General features: G+C 49.8%; 7 protein-coding genes across 7 annotated transcripts; 3 read left to right on the top strand and 4 right to left on the bottom strand.

Annotated features, from left to right (window-relative positions):
* Positions 1 to 1,255: 1,255 nt before the first annotated feature.
* On the bottom strand, positions 1,256 to 2,665 carry N7517_002791 (Winged helix-turn-helix transcription repressor DNA-binding; the record flags this gene model as incomplete). Its single annotated transcript, XM_056720521.1, has 2 exons — positions 1,256 to 1,795; positions 1,895 to 2,665. 2 exons carry the CDS (start codon positions 2,663 to 2,665, stop codon positions 1,256 to 1,258), a joined length of 1,311 nt encoding a protein of 436 aa, XP_056584656.1.
* A 1,037-nt stretch (positions 2,666 to 3,702) lies between these two features.
* Positions 3,703 to 5,607, bottom strand: N7517_002792 (splicing factor cactin; the record flags this gene model as incomplete). The annotated part of the gene is made up of 5 exons (XM_056720522.1): positions 3,703 to 3,734; positions 3,787 to 3,819; positions 3,877 to 4,506; positions 4,563 to 5,027; positions 5,089 to 5,607. The coding sequence occupies 5 exons, from the start codon at positions 5,605 to 5,607 to the stop codon at positions 3,717 to 3,719; spliced, it is 1,665 nt and encodes a 554-aa protein (XP_056584657.1). The 3' UTR covers positions 3,703 to 3,716.
* Positions 5,608 to 5,833: 226 nt separating this feature from the next.
* Positions 5,834 to 7,684, top strand: N7517_002793 (uncharacterized protein; the record flags this gene model as incomplete). Its single annotated transcript, XM_056720523.1, has 2 exons — positions 5,834 to 6,736; positions 6,797 to 7,684. The coding sequence occupies 2 exons, from the start codon at positions 5,834 to 5,836 to the stop codon at positions 7,682 to 7,684; spliced, it is 1,791 nt and encodes a 596-aa protein (XP_056584658.1).
* A 296-nt stretch (positions 7,685 to 7,980) lies between these two features.
* Positions 7,981 to 9,087, bottom strand: N7517_002794 (uncharacterized protein; the record flags this gene model as incomplete). The annotated part of the gene is made up of 1 exon (XM_056720524.1): positions 7,981 to 9,087. One exon carries the CDS (start codon positions 9,085 to 9,087, stop codon positions 7,981 to 7,983), a length of 1,107 nt encoding a protein of 368 aa, XP_056584659.1.
* Positions 9,088 to 9,173: 86 nt separating this feature from the next.
* N7517_002795 (WD repeat protein) lies at positions 9,174 to 12,093 on the bottom strand (the record flags this gene model as incomplete). Its single annotated transcript, XM_056720525.1, has 2 exons — positions 9,174 to 11,715; positions 11,906 to 12,093. The coding sequence occupies 2 exons, from the start codon at positions 12,091 to 12,093 to the stop codon at positions 9,174 to 9,176; spliced, it is 2,730 nt and encodes a 909-aa protein (XP_056584660.1).
* Positions 12,094 to 13,628: 1,535 nt separating this feature from the next.
* On the top strand, positions 13,629 to 16,492 carry hmt1 (putative vacuolar ABC heavy metal transporter (Hmt1); the record flags this gene model as incomplete). The annotated part of the gene is made up of 3 exons (XM_056720526.1): positions 13,629 to 13,973; positions 14,029 to 15,185; positions 15,247 to 16,492. The coding sequence occupies 3 exons, from the start codon at positions 13,629 to 13,631 to the stop codon at positions 16,490 to 16,492; spliced, it is 2,748 nt and encodes a 915-aa protein (XP_056584661.1).
* A 775-nt stretch (positions 16,493 to 17,267) lies between these two features.
* N7517_002797 (Mth938-like domain-containing protein) lies at positions 17,268 to 18,129 on the top strand (the record flags this gene model as incomplete). Its single annotated transcript, XM_056720527.1, has 2 exons — positions 17,268 to 17,811; positions 17,927 to 18,129. The coding sequence occupies 2 exons, from the start codon at positions 17,268 to 17,270 to the stop codon at positions 18,127 to 18,129; spliced, it is 747 nt and encodes a 248-aa protein (XP_056584662.1).
* Between the last annotated feature and the right edge of the window lie 133 nt (positions 18,130 to 18,262).

Raw genomic sequence — 18,262 nt, forward strand, 5'->3', positions numbered from 1 at the left:
CGGTAGTCTCAACAATCTTGATTTACTTGGGAATATACTATGGTAAAAAGCAAGATCTGCGCAGCCCACATGATCTGTTATCTCAAAACGAGGGTGTCAGATTCCCTTTTCCTGGGAAAACCGACAAAAGGGGAAGTGGGGATTGACAGGGAGGAAGCATGATCATGGGAAAGGCAACACGCAGCTGCCGAGGCAGCCGGTGCAGCCAAGGATTTCCTTTCCGCGTCACCCCAGCACCCTGAACTACTTATCAGTGGGTAGACTGGTATAGCGGGGTGTTGGTGGGGTTGCTCAGCGTGGCTAATCAAGGACAGAACCCAGGTGTCAAGAGAGACTAAAGAAGACTAGCAAAGAAGGGCGGCAAATGCACTCTACTGTACTCTATAAGGAGTAAAGTCCCTTGTAATGTTCCCAGGTAATAGAGGCATGCAGGTGGTCGCTCAACAAGATTTCCTTTTACTATGGTTGGAGCTATTCCTGTCGCTTGAGACACCGCTGTGCAAGCATATGAAGCATTGTCAGCAGCACAGCATGTGGTCCATGCTACCGATAAGAACAATGCCCGTGCATTGATATGGAGGAGTCACTGTTTATCCAATACAAAATCCAGGGGCCAAGTAGTAGAGGCGTGGATATTTTTTACTTCTTGGCATTGTTCATGCCCAGCATTATAAACGATGTGCATTCGGGACTGGAGACATGTGGGACTCGAGAGAAGCGAGACCACACGAGATACATGCCTAACATCAAGCGCGCCATTGAAGATCCATTGAGACACATGACAGAGACCGATCATTGGCACCATCTTTGCCTTTGTGATAGACCTTGGTTAGAATCCCGCAGATTCAAAAGTCACTATTAACTTATGGTACACTTGAAAAGAAAATATGCATTGCTCATGCCAGAATGACTGAAAAAGAGAGAAAACGTAGCGCAAAAAGCAAAGTAGATACTAAGAAGGGTAAAAAAAAGCAGATAGATCTCCTTCGCCATGAGGCTCGCTCTGTGGAACGCCCGCCGAAAACATTCTGAATTCAAATAGCAAATAAATAGGCACTTCAAATAACGCCATGCCTCTAGTGTGCTTAATGGCCAACATGGTCTTGACCCAATGGCCTGAAAATTAGCATGAATAAAAGGCGTGAAAATCAAGAAACCTGAAAAGGAAAGAGCATGCACGCCAGCTTCTCCACGCTTTTTCATCGCTAAATCTTGTCCTGTCACCTCCACCACACATCCTTCATTTTTGTTTTGCTTAAATTTCTTTTTTCAAGTCCCATGAGGATCGACTGGGACCTTCGAGTGGGTCCTGGGCCCTGTTGGAGCCCGAATCTGGAACATACCAATCATGGCTATGGCCCACGTCAAATGCTGACCCTGGTTCCGCGGTATCGATGAAGACCGTATTGTTGCCTGGTATCATGGGGGTGCATCCGACAACAGGGCCCATGGGGTGCTGCATGTATCTTTGCATGGTTGGAAGACTCGTAGGACCGTATTCATGTCCCAGACTAGGGTTGTTGTTTGGAATTTGCTGCTGATATGCTTCGGCGCGCTCGCTATGGGGACTGTTCGTGCTGCGTGATTTGACAACTTTCGTGACGTGGACCCCCTTGGACTCTGAGTGCTGACGTGTGGGCCTCCGGTGGCCTGAGCCCATTTTCTTTTGGTGTTGAAGCTTGCGATAACGGGTAGTTGATTGGATGCCACCGCTGTGGATGGCTTCCGGCGTCAACCTCCAGAAGTTCACTGCCTTTTTGCCTGGTCCAACTTCTTCCTTCACTGCTTCGAATCCCTAGACTTAAGATTAGTATTGATACCAAATATAGCAGGCATTGAATCAAACGCATTGTAGCAAGAACTAAGGGAACGAGTCATGAAAAGAGAGTGTTACCGCGTTCATCGAGAGATTGTGGCGAATACTGTTCTGCCACCCCTTCGCGTTTGGATCCGCTCCCTTGTCTGTATTTGCTTCAAACCAGGAGTAAATGCTTTGGAGTTGAAGCTTGTTTCCCGGTGCATCCTTCAGAGCTTGGTAGATGAGAACAGAATAGGGAGGATGTCCGGGACGTTCCTCTCTATTGTCACCAGTGCTTGAACGTGGTGAGCGGTCTGTGGTTTGGGTAGTCATTGCCGGGCTCGAGCCAGCGAAGGACTGCGGAGAGTGATAGGAGGAGACTTCAGAAAGTGGCGACGGCGGGGAGTCTGGAGGTGGCTGAAGAGGTTCCAACTGAGGATAGCTGTATGGCTGGTCTTTGAAAGCATGGAAGGGTTGCAGAAGTGGCCAATCTGAGTGAACATCACCGGCCTGAGGGGCCAAGGCCTCCAAGGTTGTGCCAGCTATGGTGGGGATGGCATGCATACGGTAATCAAGATGCCCATTTGGATCTCCGATGAGCTCCTGAGGAAACGGACCCAAGCCATACGTCTCAGCATCAGCAACACGAGGAAAACTGTGATCTTCATACTGGCGAGGAGGCATAGGAGCTTGCTGGGATCTCCATCTCACCCAGTCATGTACACTGAACTGGTTGAACGCTGGGGCATTCATCGTGAAATTACCAGTGCCCTGAGATGACGCTTCTGGTGACAGGATATCGGGCTTGGAATCTTGGTCTGAAATCTGCATCCTGTCGAAATGTTGCGAGTGGAATGAGAAGTCCATGTTTGGGCAAGGCAACTTCCAGTTGTGAGAGTGACTTGATGGGGATGATAGAGTAGAAAAGTAAAGCGAAATAGAAGCATGAAAGTGCGGGGAAAGGATGTGAGAAGGTAACTGTAAGCTTCGGAAGAGGAAGGAATAAGAATAAGAAGAGGAAAAGAAGAGACAAGAGTTGTCAAAGGATATGTGCTCATGGAAGATTTGGAGCTGTATAATTCAACCCGCCAACACATCATATTCTTTCTGCAAATAACCTCATAGATGCATTTTTCTAAAAGACGGTCTGGGCCTAAGGAAATTTGTATTAAAGGTATTTCCAAAAAGAAAGAAAAAAGAAAAAAGAAAACGCCCTTAGATGCCCAAGTCGTGCAACGGAGCATACAATGGCCGGGAAGCCAAAGTGGCTGGATCTGGTACTACATACTACATGCCACTAGAACGAATAGGACCAGTCTCCTAGAACGGGGGTCAAATGGTCAAAGTGATCGAATGGGAACCTGCAGGAAGTCGCCATCTACACCGGCTTCATTCCGGGCCCTCTGGAAGTTAACTATAAGCTGGTTAGTTTTTGTCATAGCCCAATTGTTTCTTTTTCTCATAGCCTGCATCTAACCAGCCGGAAGTCAGGAATACATCCTACTCCTGCAGGCCGGGACAGTGTCACCCAAAAGGACACCCAACGTCCACCGTGTTGCGAGTACCCCGGTAACAGAAAAATAAATGAAAAAAGTGACATATAGTGGTGATACGCTAGTGGCCAAGACGAGGTCTGACTTGCTAAAAAAATTCCATATTGATGGGTAAAAGAAAGGTGACAGTGCTGTCAAATTTGGGTGGTTGGATCAAGCATCTGATATCTCCAGATATCAAGTCCCGCTTATTCTGCGAAAACCTTGGGGGTAATATTTCCAGTCCAATCAATCCAAGGTTGGTCTGATTCACTGGGTATCAAGTCACTGGAAAATATACCCCCGATCATCTCCCTGCATACACTATAATAACCCACTATATCTCCATCCCGATATGACGCCCATGTGGATTGGTTGCGCATGTGTTACTTCCGGTAATAGATCTGAGACAACTTGTTAGCATTATCGGAAAACAAAAAAAGAAAAGCGACTTACCCTTTTGAATTGGAAATGAAGTTGAAGGATTCCCTGAGAAAGAATTACGTCAGTTGAGAAACAGGGGGATCGTTTAGTAGCACAGCATACCTTGTCAAATGTACTCTTGAAACCCCTCTCTCGTTTGGCACTATAATCCCATTCTTTGTCGACAATTCGAAAGGCAAGGTCTTCGTATGGAGGTCCAGCCATGAACCGAATGAGACAGGTGTCTTCCTCGCCCGCTTCGGCCGATGACTCGCCACGCTTACGACCGTTCTCGCGCTCAATCCGGTAAGTCGGGGCTTTAGTCTTGTCGATCAAGTCGGGGTAAAAGATGTTGAATTTGTAACCTTGTACAACCTTGGGTGGCGGGTTGTCATGGTCGTAATGGGTCTGGTTGTATTTGTTCCATTCGTAACCCATTTGAACTCGGTTGAAGTACCGCGGCTTTCGAGGTCGATGTTTACCAGCCCATTGAGGTTGCGAGCTCGTGCTCACGGCCTCTTCGCCTGTAAATATTTCCTCATTCTCGCTGACACCCTTAGCGAGCTCCCTTTCATATAGCGCTTTGGTCGCTTGCGAGAAGTCCTCGTTGGGGATGGACGAGAACCGTGTGGATACAGAGGCTGCGGGGGCGTTGGTAGATGTCGGATTCAACACTACCGCGGAGGACTTCTCTGCTGCTCGGTGCCGTAGTGGGACAAACCCCATACGGATAATTTTCTGGCGTTCGCGGGCCTGTGCGGTTGATTAGCATGTGGATTAGAATAAATGAGGGGAAGCCTCAAACCTACCACTTGGTTAAGGAATGCAGACTCGTCCATGATTTCCAAGCATTTGTCCTCCGGACGGACCTGAAGCATTGGATCTGGATCCAGGCCTTCAAACTCAGCATGATTTGTTTTATCCCCCGCACTGACAACGGGGGCAAGAGGCGCAAGTTTTTCCCGAATTGATTCGGCTTCCTGTCTTTGTTGTCTCCTCAGGTCACGAACACGCTCGTCAATAATGGCTTGATAAACATTTTTCAGACTCGCTCTGGCCTTCCACACAGTCAGACTACGCAGCAGCTCTTCCCAGTAATCGGTATCGATCGGCTCGTTCGAGTCCAACTTTCGTTTCACTTGTACCTCGAGATTTTGGAGCTGCTCGTAGGACTTCGGGCTTAGTAGTTTGTTGATATCGGCAGCCACGGAATTCAGTGCCCGACCCTGGGGTGTAACGGTCTTTTGACGATCTCGACAGATCACTTTCATAGTCTGTAGGTTGAACAGTGGTCAACAGGGGTGTCCAGTGGATAGCAGAGGGGGAGAACCTTACCTGCCAAAATTCACGGTTTTTCGCATTTGTCTCAAGTTTCACAAATGTATCGATGTCCTTCTCCAAGTCCTGCAGTTCAGTCTGCGATAATCCCTCAAACACACCGTCCGGGTCCACGACATCCAGATCGGAGTCTGCTATCTCGTCATCCAAGGGGTCACGCGTAGGATCGATGATGCGGAGAGTAACCGTCAACCAGTCGATAGCCTTTGCGCGCCCTTCTTTGACTCGAATCTCTGCCTTCTTTTTGGCCTGCTTCAGCACGAACAGATCCTCTTGCGCGACCCACTCGCGCTCTTGCTGGTCTTCCTGGATCAAGTTGAGCCGGACTTGGTCGCGCATATTGCGAGGTTGCTGCGAAGGACCCGATCTATCATTGTTCCATCTGCGATCCGAGTCTTGTCGATCGCGCCATTCTCCATCGTCCCGACGGGGATGTTTCTGAGCCTGACGCCACGAGGATGGCGATCGCGACCTGCTGCGCTTTTGGTCTGATCGGTCTGGGAATCGCGCAGACATCGTAAAAATCGTAAGAATGTAACGAGGGGTAAGAATCAGAGCGAAAGCTAGACCTGAACGTACGTAGTTTGGATGTCGAAACGCGAAGTCAGAAGTTCGGGAGACCAGCGGGAAAGTCAAGCGGGCGGCAAACCTTCCCTTTACGGCCCCAGGCAGCTATATGAGACAACCTTGGAACTTCATCACTTCACAACTCCGCATTGTAAACCAACAAGTCACTCAAGTCATGCCCTCAAAATGGCAGCGTCTTCAATTGTCCCAGCAGCGACTACCTCCTTTGCTCTTCCAGTATGCCTGGACCCGGCAAGGCTATGAGATCCACATAACAGACCTCACCTATTTCTGGTCAGAGAGGCTGCCCCATAAAGCCATCGCCAAGAGAGCAGAGGATGATGCAACAACGATCGATCCTGGAGAGGACCCAGAACAGCTCAATGTGCTCCTGGAGAAAATTGGAGAAGCTTTACAAAAGGGCAATGAAAGCGTAATCCTAAGCAGTGGAACGCAAACCGACTCCCTTGAAATCATGGTAACAACCAAGCTCCCCGCCCCGTTGAAGCCTCTTAAATGGTCCTTGCGGCTATCTAAAGAACCCCTCTCATCCTTGACCATTAATCTATTACTTCCGCTGCTGAGAGAGGAAGCGGAGTGGGAGTCCCGCCAACGTTTGCTCTTGAACCAAATCAAACAGAAAGACTACGTACTTGGCAAGTTGTTCGACAAAATGGAAACACTTGGCGTTGACCTAGGGTCTGTGTTTCCTAGCGCTGCCGGATCGCGCACGTCTCGCAAGGCTATTACGCGGTCTGATGCTGCTAAGTATGTCAAGGGTATTGCACCGTTCGAGGAACAGGCTTGGCTTGCTGAGACAGGAGTATCAGATGAGGCGGGATTAGCCACCAACTTACTCCAAGAATTCTCGCAATCCGGTGATTCTCATGATTTAGATACATTCACCCAGTCACGAAGTGAATGGTGGCATCAACTTGCGGAGCGCTCTGAAACTAGCGCCAGAGAATACTCTGTCGCAGATGAAGTTTCCAACCAGGAAGACAGAAAGCCGGTTGAAACCAAGCATATGGACGCAGGAGGGGACTCAACAGCAAGCAGCGATGTCGATGAGTTTCAGGTATGCTACGACTTATCCCTAATCACACATAGGAAGTATAGTTTAACCTCATTCATCTAGCGACAAGAAACCCCTCCCAGACTAAAATCCCAACATGGCAAAGGCAAGGCATCATCACCCAAGCAAAAGCTCAGAAAGAAAACTACTCCACCGTTGGTATTGCCTTCAGAGGAAGATGAAGCCACAGCATCAGACTCCGAATCCGAACCTGAGCCAGCACCTAGTCAAAGACGCATTCCCAGGGTTTCAAGGTCGCCAGAGCCGACTGCACCGCAGCCAAAAGCCCAAGAGGGGCCGAAAGTACCAAAGGGTGGATTGGGTAAGATTGGCGGCAGGGGCAAGAAAGAAACAGAGCGCCGACCCTTGCCATCTCCCTCTCCGCCCCCTTCTCCTCCAGCGCAAGTTCGAGAGGCACCAAAAAGGCCAAGGGGCGGATTGGGTATGATAGGCGGCAAGAAAAAGCAAGCAAAAGAACCCTCGCCTACGTCAGCCCCTTCCCCTCCAGCACAAGCCCGCGAGTGTCCAGAATCCCAAGAACCTTCAGAGTCGCTAGAAGAGAAACAAAGGATTAACAAGGATACTCTGCCCATGTCGTCAACGCCGGCACCACCAGCAGCAGCCAAAGCTAAACGTTCCGGAAAACTTGGCATGATAGGCGGCAAAGCTAAAGCCAAAGCCTCCGAACCAGCTCGAGACAGATCTCTCCCACCTACGCCTGACACAGTCATGTCACCGGAGAAGGCCGCACCTGCTAAACCGAAGGCTGACCGAGAAGCATCTCAAAAGGAGGAGTCTCCATTGCCCATACCAGCAGCGGAAAAGGTCCCTTCCGCTCCACCTGCAGAGTCGGAGACTGAAGACCAGCGGGCTGACCGGAAGCGCGAGGAACTGAAGAGGTCGCTCGAGGCTAAGAGCAAAGCTCCTGCAAAGAAGAAGCGGAGGTTCTAGATGAAATAGAGCGTGGAATATTGTATGTTTGAAGAATGTTTTAAGCCATTTTCCAAACGACCGGGAATGGCTGTGTGTGTGTCCATACGATAAATTCTATCTAGTACGTGACTATGGAGAAATTCACTTCAGGGCTGTACACCATACGCATGTGCTTAAACCCGTGGATTGATTAATTGAAAATATCGCGATTGGGGAATCAAATAAAAGGAGAAGACAAGAAAGTGAAGTGAAGACGTAAAGGTAAAAACACGCGCTAATAATAGTACACATTGAGCGTTACCCAAGACTCAAGCTCAGTCCCTCGAAGGAGGACCCGTGCGAGCCGAGGCAACACCTTCCCTCTCTTGCTCATTCGGGGTAACAAGTCGCACTCTTTTAGGCGACATGGCGCCGGGCGAAACCGGCGCCGGGGAGGAAGTATTGTTTGTCAAAGTGATCGGGCCAGCACCACTGCCACCGGTGGCAGCGGCAACACCGGCAACGCCCAGCATGCCGCGGACTTTTTCGACAGCCTTACTTTCACCCTTAGTCCAGGGATCACGCTTGACAAGCCCGACACCGGCGGAGCGACTAGCAGAGTCGCGACGTTTGGATTCCGCCTGCAGGGCTTGGCGGTTTATTTCGCGACGTGGACCAGGCCCGCAGTCATGCGAGCAGCCGGCTGTGGCACAGCCGCCTTCGCTGGTTAAGATGTCGCCGAGCCAGGTTGTGATGCAGGCTATATGGCCGCCGTGGCCGCAGCCTTGGCACCAGGCCCAGAGGGCAGAGCCTTTGGGCCGAGGTACAGTGAAGGGCTCGGTAATATCCATCTCCGACGCTGGGATGGGTTCAGTGGGAACTGAGGATTGTGCCGAATGGGTCGAAGTGCTTTCGGAGTCTGGGTCAGTACTCGTGAAGGATGAAGTGGTTGGTGGATTTTGCTGCTCTGATACCCATTCTGGGGGTGGATCAAGGCTCATGCAAATAGAGCATGGTGCTTGAGGTGTGCTGCAGCGATAGCAGCGGCTGTTATCTTGGGTGGAATTTTCGAAGGGTCGTTGACACGTGTAGCAGTAGACGTTGATGAATGAATCTGTCTGAGCGTATTCGTAGACGGCAGGATATGTTGATACACAAAATAGGCGGAGCTCTGCTGCCTCGAGGTCCATCGAGTGCCGAATCAGGTGCTCATTGTAAGTTTTGAAGACCGTTTCGCATTCTTCATATGGAAGAATCTGTTCACAATCCCGGAAAAGAATGTGCAGCTTCTGGAGAAGATGGGCCGCAGCCTGAATATCGACTAAGCTACTGCTGCTGTGGTAATATCGGACTGATTCCTTCAGAATCGCTTCAATGCCCCACGGTTTCAAGTCTGTCCCGTCTGGCGTGAGTGGGATCTGGACTCGCGAGATGCCACCCATTTTTGAATAAGGCATGGTGCCGAGGTCGGGTGTATCGCCTGGTGGGAATGGTTGCTGCTGTTTTTCAAGGGGGGTTGATTCTGTGATCAAAGGGGAGGGCTCGATGGGCGCTCCAGATGAAGTCGATCAGTCTCTAAGACGACTTGGTCAAAGGTCTCATCCTCAGATTCCTCACGCGTAGAAGCTAGAATCGACCCTCTTCTCAGCGCTGCAGCAAATTGACCGGTCTCTAGAGATTTAGATGCCTCAAGTTGTCCAGTAGACGAGTACGACGCGCCAATAGACTTGGAGGGGTGCGAACTGTCGGTGGATGTAGAGAACATGGGAAAGCTCTCTGAAGAATCATGCCGAGTATAGCGATCGGGGCGAGGGGGTCGATTAGATTCCATTGGCGATTCAAGAGTCAAGGGTTTCTTGGGAAATTGCTTGTAGTCACGAATTGCTGCACGTTTATCCTCCAGCTTTTGGTCATAGTCATCCTCGGAATTTTCCCGAGGGAAGTCTGGGTGACCTCGACGGCGCCAATCTGCCTTGCCGGCGATTGCCCGGGGCGCAGACCGTTGCTCTGTGTCCAAGTCTTCTTGTGTAGGGTCCCATGGGTACTTCGATGAATGAGCATCATCGGTTGATGATAGCCGCCCACTCGGCAATGATATACGGTCTGACATCCCCCAGCCGTTATGATCGCTCAAGACTGAGGGCGGAAGAGGGTCAAGGTCGATCGCCCCATCGCTCAACGAGGGGATTTGGGAATCAGTGCTCGACCACGAGTCTTTGGGGGAATCGGGCAATGGTCGCGCAATAGGGGTGGTCATATTGGACGAGCTCTCAGCTTCGGGGACCGCCTCCATGACCCCTTTGAACAACCGACTTTTGACTCTGTCCTGTCGACCATCATCGGGTCGTGACCTGTCTATCAAGCCTCCATCCTTGGATGACTTGTCTTTCAGACCACCTTTCGCCGGATGATCTCTAGCTCTACGTTGGAATTCTTGAAGGATGGCGAATTTGACAATTCTCCAAGTCTGAGCCAATTTGGCCAGGGATACCTCATCTGCACATTCAGCGTTATGGTCCAGTGACTCTATCAAAGAGTTCAGGACGTCATTCTGCGTTCTATGTTCACTGTGCTCATCCATCAACGGTGTATAGTGGCTTGCCAAATACCGAAAGACTGCTGAGTCATTTGTGGCACCCGGAATACTTGTGATGATTCCCACCTGACTAGGCATGGGGGTCGCAAGTTTGGCTAATGCTTGTTCTAGAGGGAGCACGGGTATGAGATCCACTGCTCCTGGTGGAGTACTACCCAAGGACTTGGATGGTCGAATCGCGGCCGATTTGGTATGCCGGTTCCGAAGGGAAGTGGCCAAAAGGGCTTCATCAAAAATGTCATCTGCAGGGCTTTGACTTAGTGATCTCTCACCAGTGCTGTCCTCGTCTTCTTCGGGCCGTAGAAATTCAGCGGCATTGACTCCCAGAGGGCGTCGCCTGGGCCGTTGTTGACTGAACGCAACAAACTCGCCATTGGGACTCCAGGCCACGGAGCACATCGGTCGACGATTGACCACAGTTGGCGCATACCGAACGTCGGTCTGGGTAAAAGCCCCAGCCTCGCCGACCGTCCATAAGAGATCCTTAGAGCGCCAGAGTAGATCTGATGCGGGCGAGTCGTACCGATCGAACTCGCGAAATGGAACGTGCGGGCGACGGAGATCCCAAAGGTGAACGCGTGGGTCTTCTTTGTCATAGGACGTGACAACTTGAGATGATTGCCATTCTCCCGAGGAAGGAGACTCACCAACCCAAGAAGGAGGCCTCCACCGCACATTTGTGACCGCCTGGGGCGTTCGGAACTGGAAGGCGGGTTTCTGCCGTCGCTCTGCAGATGAAGAAAAGTCCCAGACCTTTACCTGACGATCCGTGCCACCACTGACAATGTGCTTTCCGTCTGGGTGCCAGTCGACGGCGAAGCATGGGCGATCATGAGCGGCAATTCTCATCAGTGGGGCGTTGACCTTTCGATAATCCCACATCTGGATTGCGCCGCTGTCTGAAGCAGTTGCAAATATGACTCCATCGTTAGGAGACCACCGGACGTCTCGGATGGCATCGCTGTTGCCTTGATACGAATGTTTGCTGCCGCACGTGGAAGTTCCCCGATTTGCAGAGGCGGATCGCAGATCCCACATCCGAATTGTGCCATCTTGACTGCCAGATAGGAGCCAAGAAGGAAGATGAGGATTGAAGGCAAGCCTGTGCACCTGGCGGTTGTGACCATGGAAACGACATAATTGGAGGCCGGGCCGCTGTAGGTCGTAAACCACAATCCGACCATTCGCGACTGCAGTTGCGATTATCCGGTCATAGTTGCCATGTGACCATTTTACGTCCTTCACATTCAATTGGTCCTTGTGTGGCATCGAAACGCCCACATCGTGGTGGGTGGATGCATAGCTAATGACTGCATTGCGAATATTGAATTCCTCTGACGAGCGGTCTGGCGATACCTGGATGGTTTTAAGAATCTCCTTGCCTGCGATAACCGCATGTGTCCGCTCAGGTGAAATGTCCAAAGCCGTGATCGCGATGCCTGTCTTGTGGGTCACAGTCTGCGGTTCTCCTGGTCTTTACAGAAACATATAATTAGAAACAAAAGATTCCATTGGCTCAAATGCAATTTCCCCGATCACACTAGCTCCAATGACCGAATGGCGGGGGTGGTCACTGCATTCGCGAAAACAAAGAGGGAAAAACATGGGGAGTAAACCAGGGAAGTAGGGGTATCAGAGCGGTGTGAGAAAGCTGCAACACTTACAGTGATTTGGATCTGATCGACCGGGGACCATCCGCACGACTGCTTTGGGGACTAGGTGGTCTCGAGCCCGCGAAGAAGGGTTGAGCGAATCTAGCAAGGGCATTGGCGGCGCGATTTGAGTACTTCTGTGGTGGAGGGGGAGGAGGAGGAGGGACCGGAGATCGCGAACCTGAGAGGTCCGACATCATTCACAGCCAGGTCTCCATTCTGGCACACCGAATTGGAAGGAGAGATGCGGAGAGTTGGAGATCGTCGAGATGCAAGCGGTGAGGGAAGGATCCCTGAGGCACCGATCCATGCCTTACTGTTATCTGACAAGAATATACAATTTTAACGTTGCAACGTTGTTACAACGCCTCACATATAGGGCACCAGTCAGGTAGTTGTACTACTTGTACCAATTTTCTCATCATTTATGTATTTCTTAATCCTTTAACCTCTTGAAAGCCATCGGGCCGGAACACATGTTAAGAGCGGTCTAGAAGACAACACATGAGAGAGCTCAGATTGGAATATGATCTTATGAAGTAATTTGTCCGAGGGAACGTGTCCAATGATCAAAATACCTACATATGTATATACTATCTATCAAACACAATAATGCGATTCTGATTTGTCTTACCACAACCGGGGCTTCGGGATGGACACGAGACACATGGGGAATATATATTCATAGATCTTCAGAGATGACATATATACTTTACAAATATACATACATAAAGTGGCCAATCCATGAAACTGCGCCTCGGGAGTGCCACCGAAAGTGACTAAAAACACTAAGAGGAGGCAAATATGAGACATTCAGCTAATCACGTACATTTAACGGGAAGCCTAGACAACCAATCCAAGCTGAAGGTCACACATTCGCGGAGAAAAGGAAGAAAATCTAGATTACATTGCCATAATGACTGGGCTCAGATGATCTCGTTAATAATTCCTTTCATGGTTTTATTTTCCTTGGCATAGTTAGTGAAGTCATATATGCGTGGATTGTTCTCGATCTATCGATCGACGATCCTTTTAACCCCCCTGGTTTTGTTCAGGACAATTTGAACTTCGACCATCGGGGTACAACATAGGAAAGGCTCTATATTGATTAGCTTAGATTAAGAATTCAACTATTGGAGACAAACATGCCCAAAAGAGTAACTCGGGGAAGATATGTATAAAAGAGACTCGGAAGCTTTAGGTGAGTTATATATATCAGTGGATCCCCTTGTTTTTTAGCTGCAGCAACCTGCAATCCACACCGTCATTTTAGACCTAGACATTTGATATTTATATATATATTCTTTGCCTCTTTTCCTTCTTTTTCTTTTTAAAAAAGATTCAACCTTTTTCCTGCTTCAAAAAAAAATACTTAAAAGCTTTGGAAAAGGAAGAAGAAAAAACAGTAGGGGGAAAACATAAGGAAAAAAATAAGGAAAAATAACATTATATTTTCTTTTTCATTCTTATTTCTTTTATGTTTGCTTCTGTTTCGAAATCTCCATAATATCTTACTTCATTTTTCTTCAAATTTCCACGTGGAAACCTGTTGAGGTTGTCTCCATCCTTGGAAGTTCTCCCATTCCACGCGTCGATCTTTCGCCATACCCGTCGTTCACACCCGTCCAGTCCTTTCCGATCCGAACCCGGCCTCCCTTTCCTACCTTTCTTTCGAGGAGGCACTCCTGTCATGGACCTTGTTTGAAACACTCATCTCTGGGATATTTAGTGGGCAATGGATCCCCATGCAGCCCTTGAGCTGCTGGAATACTTGCGCACCTCTTACCCAATCTTCCTTCTTATCCTCTTTGTCGTGGCCTTCGTGGCTAACACTACCATCGCTGCGAGGAAAGCCAGCAAGCATGAATCTCAATACTTTGGCCCTGGAGGGCGACCACTCCCTCAGCGAACTCGAACCGTGCCCGCCTACAAATCCCAGGAGTTCTCGCGGAACGTCAAACGAGTTTTCAATTTGCTCTCCGTGGCCATTCTCCTGACCTTCATTGTGGATGCAACTATCTATATCGTACATGTGATGGTGGCTAGGTCAGAGAACTGGTGGCGAGGACAGTCGTTTGTGGTACGTTCTTTTCAAATGGTTTGGTGTTTCTCGACAGCTGTTGACACTATCACAGATCTACGTCGTCGGCTCGTTCTTCGTCTACGCAGTGCTGCTCATGGCAATGCTAGACACATCTCCCTCGCCCACTCTCGCTCAATTTGTCTGTTGGTCGGTCGCCATTCCGATCGAATTAGTTATTGTTAGCACCTCCCTCTCAATCTACACCTCGGTTCATCACGAGCCAATCGTTGGGGACCCAGAAGGGGGTCGGGTCCGCAGAAGCATCACACTCTGGGAGTCCCTGGAAGTGGGATCGAATAGTGTACGCATCCTTATCTTGTTTGCACTGGTTCTTCTCTACGCCTGTCAATCATTCAGCATCAAGAGTCACCAGAAGGCAAGCCAACGGACGAATGGAGCCACAGAAGCCACGGGCCTTTTGGAATCCGGTGGCGCAGAAAATGGCAACGGGAACGGGCATGGGAACGGAACTGCCAATGGTCACTCGTATGGCTCGACAAACGGAACTCCCCAGCCCGAAACTTCCAAACCTGCCGATCCATGGGTGCGTCCGACGACTATTCCTTCCACCAGTTGGTGGGAGTACCTGAGCGGGTACTCGCTATTTTTCCCATACTTATGGCCGTCCAAATCCCGCCGCCTGCAACTAATTGTCACGTTTTGTTTTTTGCTCCTCATATGTCAGCGAGTAGTTAACGTCTTGGTACCCAACCAGATCGGAGTCATTACAGGTTCTCTTACCAAGGGTGAGGGCGAGGACTTCCAAGTGCCATGGCTTCAAATCTGCCTATATGTGCTGTACCGATGGTTGCAGGGCAGCCAGGGCTTACTCAGCTCCCTGCGCTCTAGCCTCTGGATTCCTGTGAGCCAGTATTCTTACATGGAGCTCTCCACCGCTGCGTTTGAACACGTCCATAGCCTCAGCTTAGACTTCCATCTTGGAAAAAAGACTGGCGAAGTCCTGTCCGCCCTAAGCAAGGGCAGTTCGATCAATACTTTCCTTGAGCAGGTCACCTTTCAGGTGGTGCCAATGCTTGTCGATCTTGTGATTGCGATTGTGTACTTCATGGTCGCATTTGATGTCTACTATGCTCTAGCTGTCGGGATTTCCACCTTTGGTTATCTCTATGTCACTATTCGCATGGCTCAGTGGAGAGCAGAGATCAGAAGACAGATGGTCAATGCCTCGCGACAAGAAGATGCCGTCAAGTAAGTCAGAACCGAGGCCATGCATGATACAATATGTGGGACTAACTTATGCTCTTTCTAGGAATGACTCCATGGTCTCATATGAGACAGTGAAATACTTCAACGCCGAACAGTACGAATTCAACCGGTACCGGGGCGCCGTGGGTGACTTCCAGAAAGCCGAATACCACGTGCTGTTCTCTCTAACACTGCTGAACACCTGTCAAAACACCGTGTTTATGATGGGCTTATTGGTAATGTGCTTCATTTGTGCATACCAGGTTGCTACTGGCCAGCGCCCTGTGGGAAAGTTCGTGTCTTTACTGGCCTATATGGTCCAACTCCAGGGCCCGCTCAATTTCTTTGGCACCTTTTATCGATCTATCCAATCCGCATTAATCAATGCCGAACGCCTGCTAGAATTGTTCCGTGAGCAGCCAACTGTGGTCGATAGCCCTAGTGCTACCCCGTTGGCCACGTGCAATGGTGACATCAAGTTCGAGGATGTTGAGTTTGCTTACGATGCGCGCAAGCCCGCGTTGAACGGCCTTACCTTCCACTGCCAGCCGGGAACCACCACCGCCTTGGTTGGTGAGTCTGGCGGAGGTAAGTCCACCGTCTTCCGCCTCTTGTTCAGGTTTTACAACTCCGGGAATGGACGTATCTGTATCGATGGGCATGATGTACGGGACATCACGATCGACTCACTCCGCCAGAACATTGGTGTGGTGCCTCAGGACACTGTACTTTTCAACGAGACTTTGATGTACAATTTGAAGTACGCCAGGCAGGACGCCACTGATGAGGATGTTTTCGAGGCTTGCCGCGCTGCTAGCATTCACGATAAGATTCTTGCTTTCCCCGACGGTTACAACACCAAGGTTGGAGAGCGTGGCCTACGGCTTAGCGGTGGCGAGAAGCAACGTGTAGCTATCGCTCGCACCATCATCAAGAATCCGCGCATAATTCTATTAGATGAGGCAACCGCAGCTCTAGACACAGATACCGAGGAGCATATCCAAAGGGCGCTTTCTACCCTTTCACGGGGTCGCACCATGCTGGTAATCGCTCATCGTCTCAGCACCATCACTACTGCAGACCGCATCTTGGTCTTGTCAGAGGGTCAAGTGGCTGAAAGCGGCACCCACGAAGAGCTCCTGGCTATGAAGGGCCGCTACGCCAGCATGTGGCGTAAGCAGATCCGCGCCCAAAAGGCTATGGCAGAAGCTCAGGTCCTAGCCGAGCGAATCCGCACTGCAACCACAAGCGATGACAGCTCCAGTCAATCGGATGAAGACCGCAACGTTGTCGGTCACCGAACCAACTAAATCAGTAATCCCTGGACCGCTAAAATAGGGACAGGGAATGACTCTTGTTTAATCTTCAACATGTTCATACGTTTTTCCATATTCTTACAAGAAAAGTTCCCAGAGGCAGTAATGATCGGAGGCAACATGAGATCAAGTTTGATGTCTCATCTCGAGGGGTGAGAGCCTCTCATTTTTCTTGCTTATTTCTCATTTTTCGGTTCGTTCGTCCTTGAAGGTATCGTTTTCTTTCTTTTTCTCTCTTTTTTGTTTTGTTTGTTGGCGTTTTGGGTCTACGACGCGTACGATGTTATCATCTCTCTTGTCCTTGTTTCCTATGAATCCAGGGCGCAGAGGGTCAGGGTTGGGACTCCTGCAAAATCAAAATAGATTAATTGCTAGGCTCAATATTAATATAAGAAAAATTCAATTAACGTCGATCGTTACTACTTGCTTGTCTGCTTGCGTTTATATCTGACATACCAGGGGTTCAACTCAAGTCCATGCCCACTCTACATAGAGCCACTCTCAGTTTCTATAGAATGTCTAACAGTTCTTCTTGCTATGAATGTATATCCTTGATACACCTTACTGCGTGATACGTTTAAACTCTTGCAGAGGTGCGTTAGTGTGTGTCGATATGTAGGTCTCGGGGCCGCTAGCTCTCTTTGCCAAGACTCCGGAGCTTTATTTCACGTGACACTCACAGTCAACCTTCTGGAGCCACTACATCACCAGGAGGGTATACAACACAGAACCAACCCGAACCAGCCGCTTTGTCGACCACATCACATCAATGCATACACCATCGCCGCAACTCTTGCGTGTCCTGCGCACCTCCCTAGTCAACACCCGTCGCACCTCGAACTTGACTCGATTCTGCCAGATCCCATCAGCAACTGCAGCACCATGCCTCGTCTCAAATCCCAGCACCAAAACACCCTCAACACACCGCAACTATAGCTCACCTATACGACCAACCCGCATGATTCCTCGCTCGCACGCGCACAAACCCGTCAGCCGCGACCGCGGCCCAGAGTCCAAAGAAGACACTCAGACAAACTTTGATGCATTGAACGTGTTGGGCAACATCCCTGCGCCAACGACGGCCATTGATGCATGCCTCGATTCTGGGTTCCATCTTAACAATGGTGTCAAGCTTACCAACGGCGATGGGCTGCTGCTGGTCGGCGGTGAGGCATTTGCGTGGCGGCCGTGGAAGGCTGTCGAGGGCGCAGAGAGCGATCGTGTAGCCAAGGATGCCATGCTCAATTCTAAAGGGCAGTTTGAGCTTGATGAGTCAGTCTGGGGGTTGTTGAGTCTTGTCTGGCCAAAGCCTGGTATGTTCGCTCTTCTTGCTTTTTTGATCCCGGATATGTGCTTCCATCCACGGATATGACATATTTGAGCCTGATCGCAAACTCGCCCTTGGATTTTCTAACAGTTCCGCCACAGATATGCTCATTCTTGGTCTTGGTGGCTCGATGTTCCCGCTCTCACCTGAAACTAAGCGTCACATCAACTCGTTGGGAATTCGGGTGGATATACTCGATACCCGAAATGCGGCTGCGCAGTTCAATTTGCTTGCTACAGAGCGTGGTGTAGCTGAGATTGCCGCTGCCATGATTCCTATTGGGTGGAAGGCTAGACCTCTCTAGGGTGTTATAGGTTATCTTGGGAATGGTATGTATTATATAGATAATTTGCGTATATAGCCTAGGCCGATTCAAAACGAAACAATTCTTCTCCCTGCATTCCCCGGTTGTACAAAAGGGTAGATGTAGTTCTTAC

Source organism: Penicillium concentricum, assembly GCF_028827145.1.
Source record: "Penicillium concentricum strain IBT 3081 chromosome Unknown utg000001l_segment0_segment0, whole genome shotgun sequence".
NCBI lineage: Eukaryota > Fungi > Ascomycota > Eurotiomycetes > Eurotiales > Aspergillaceae > Penicillium > Penicillium concentricum.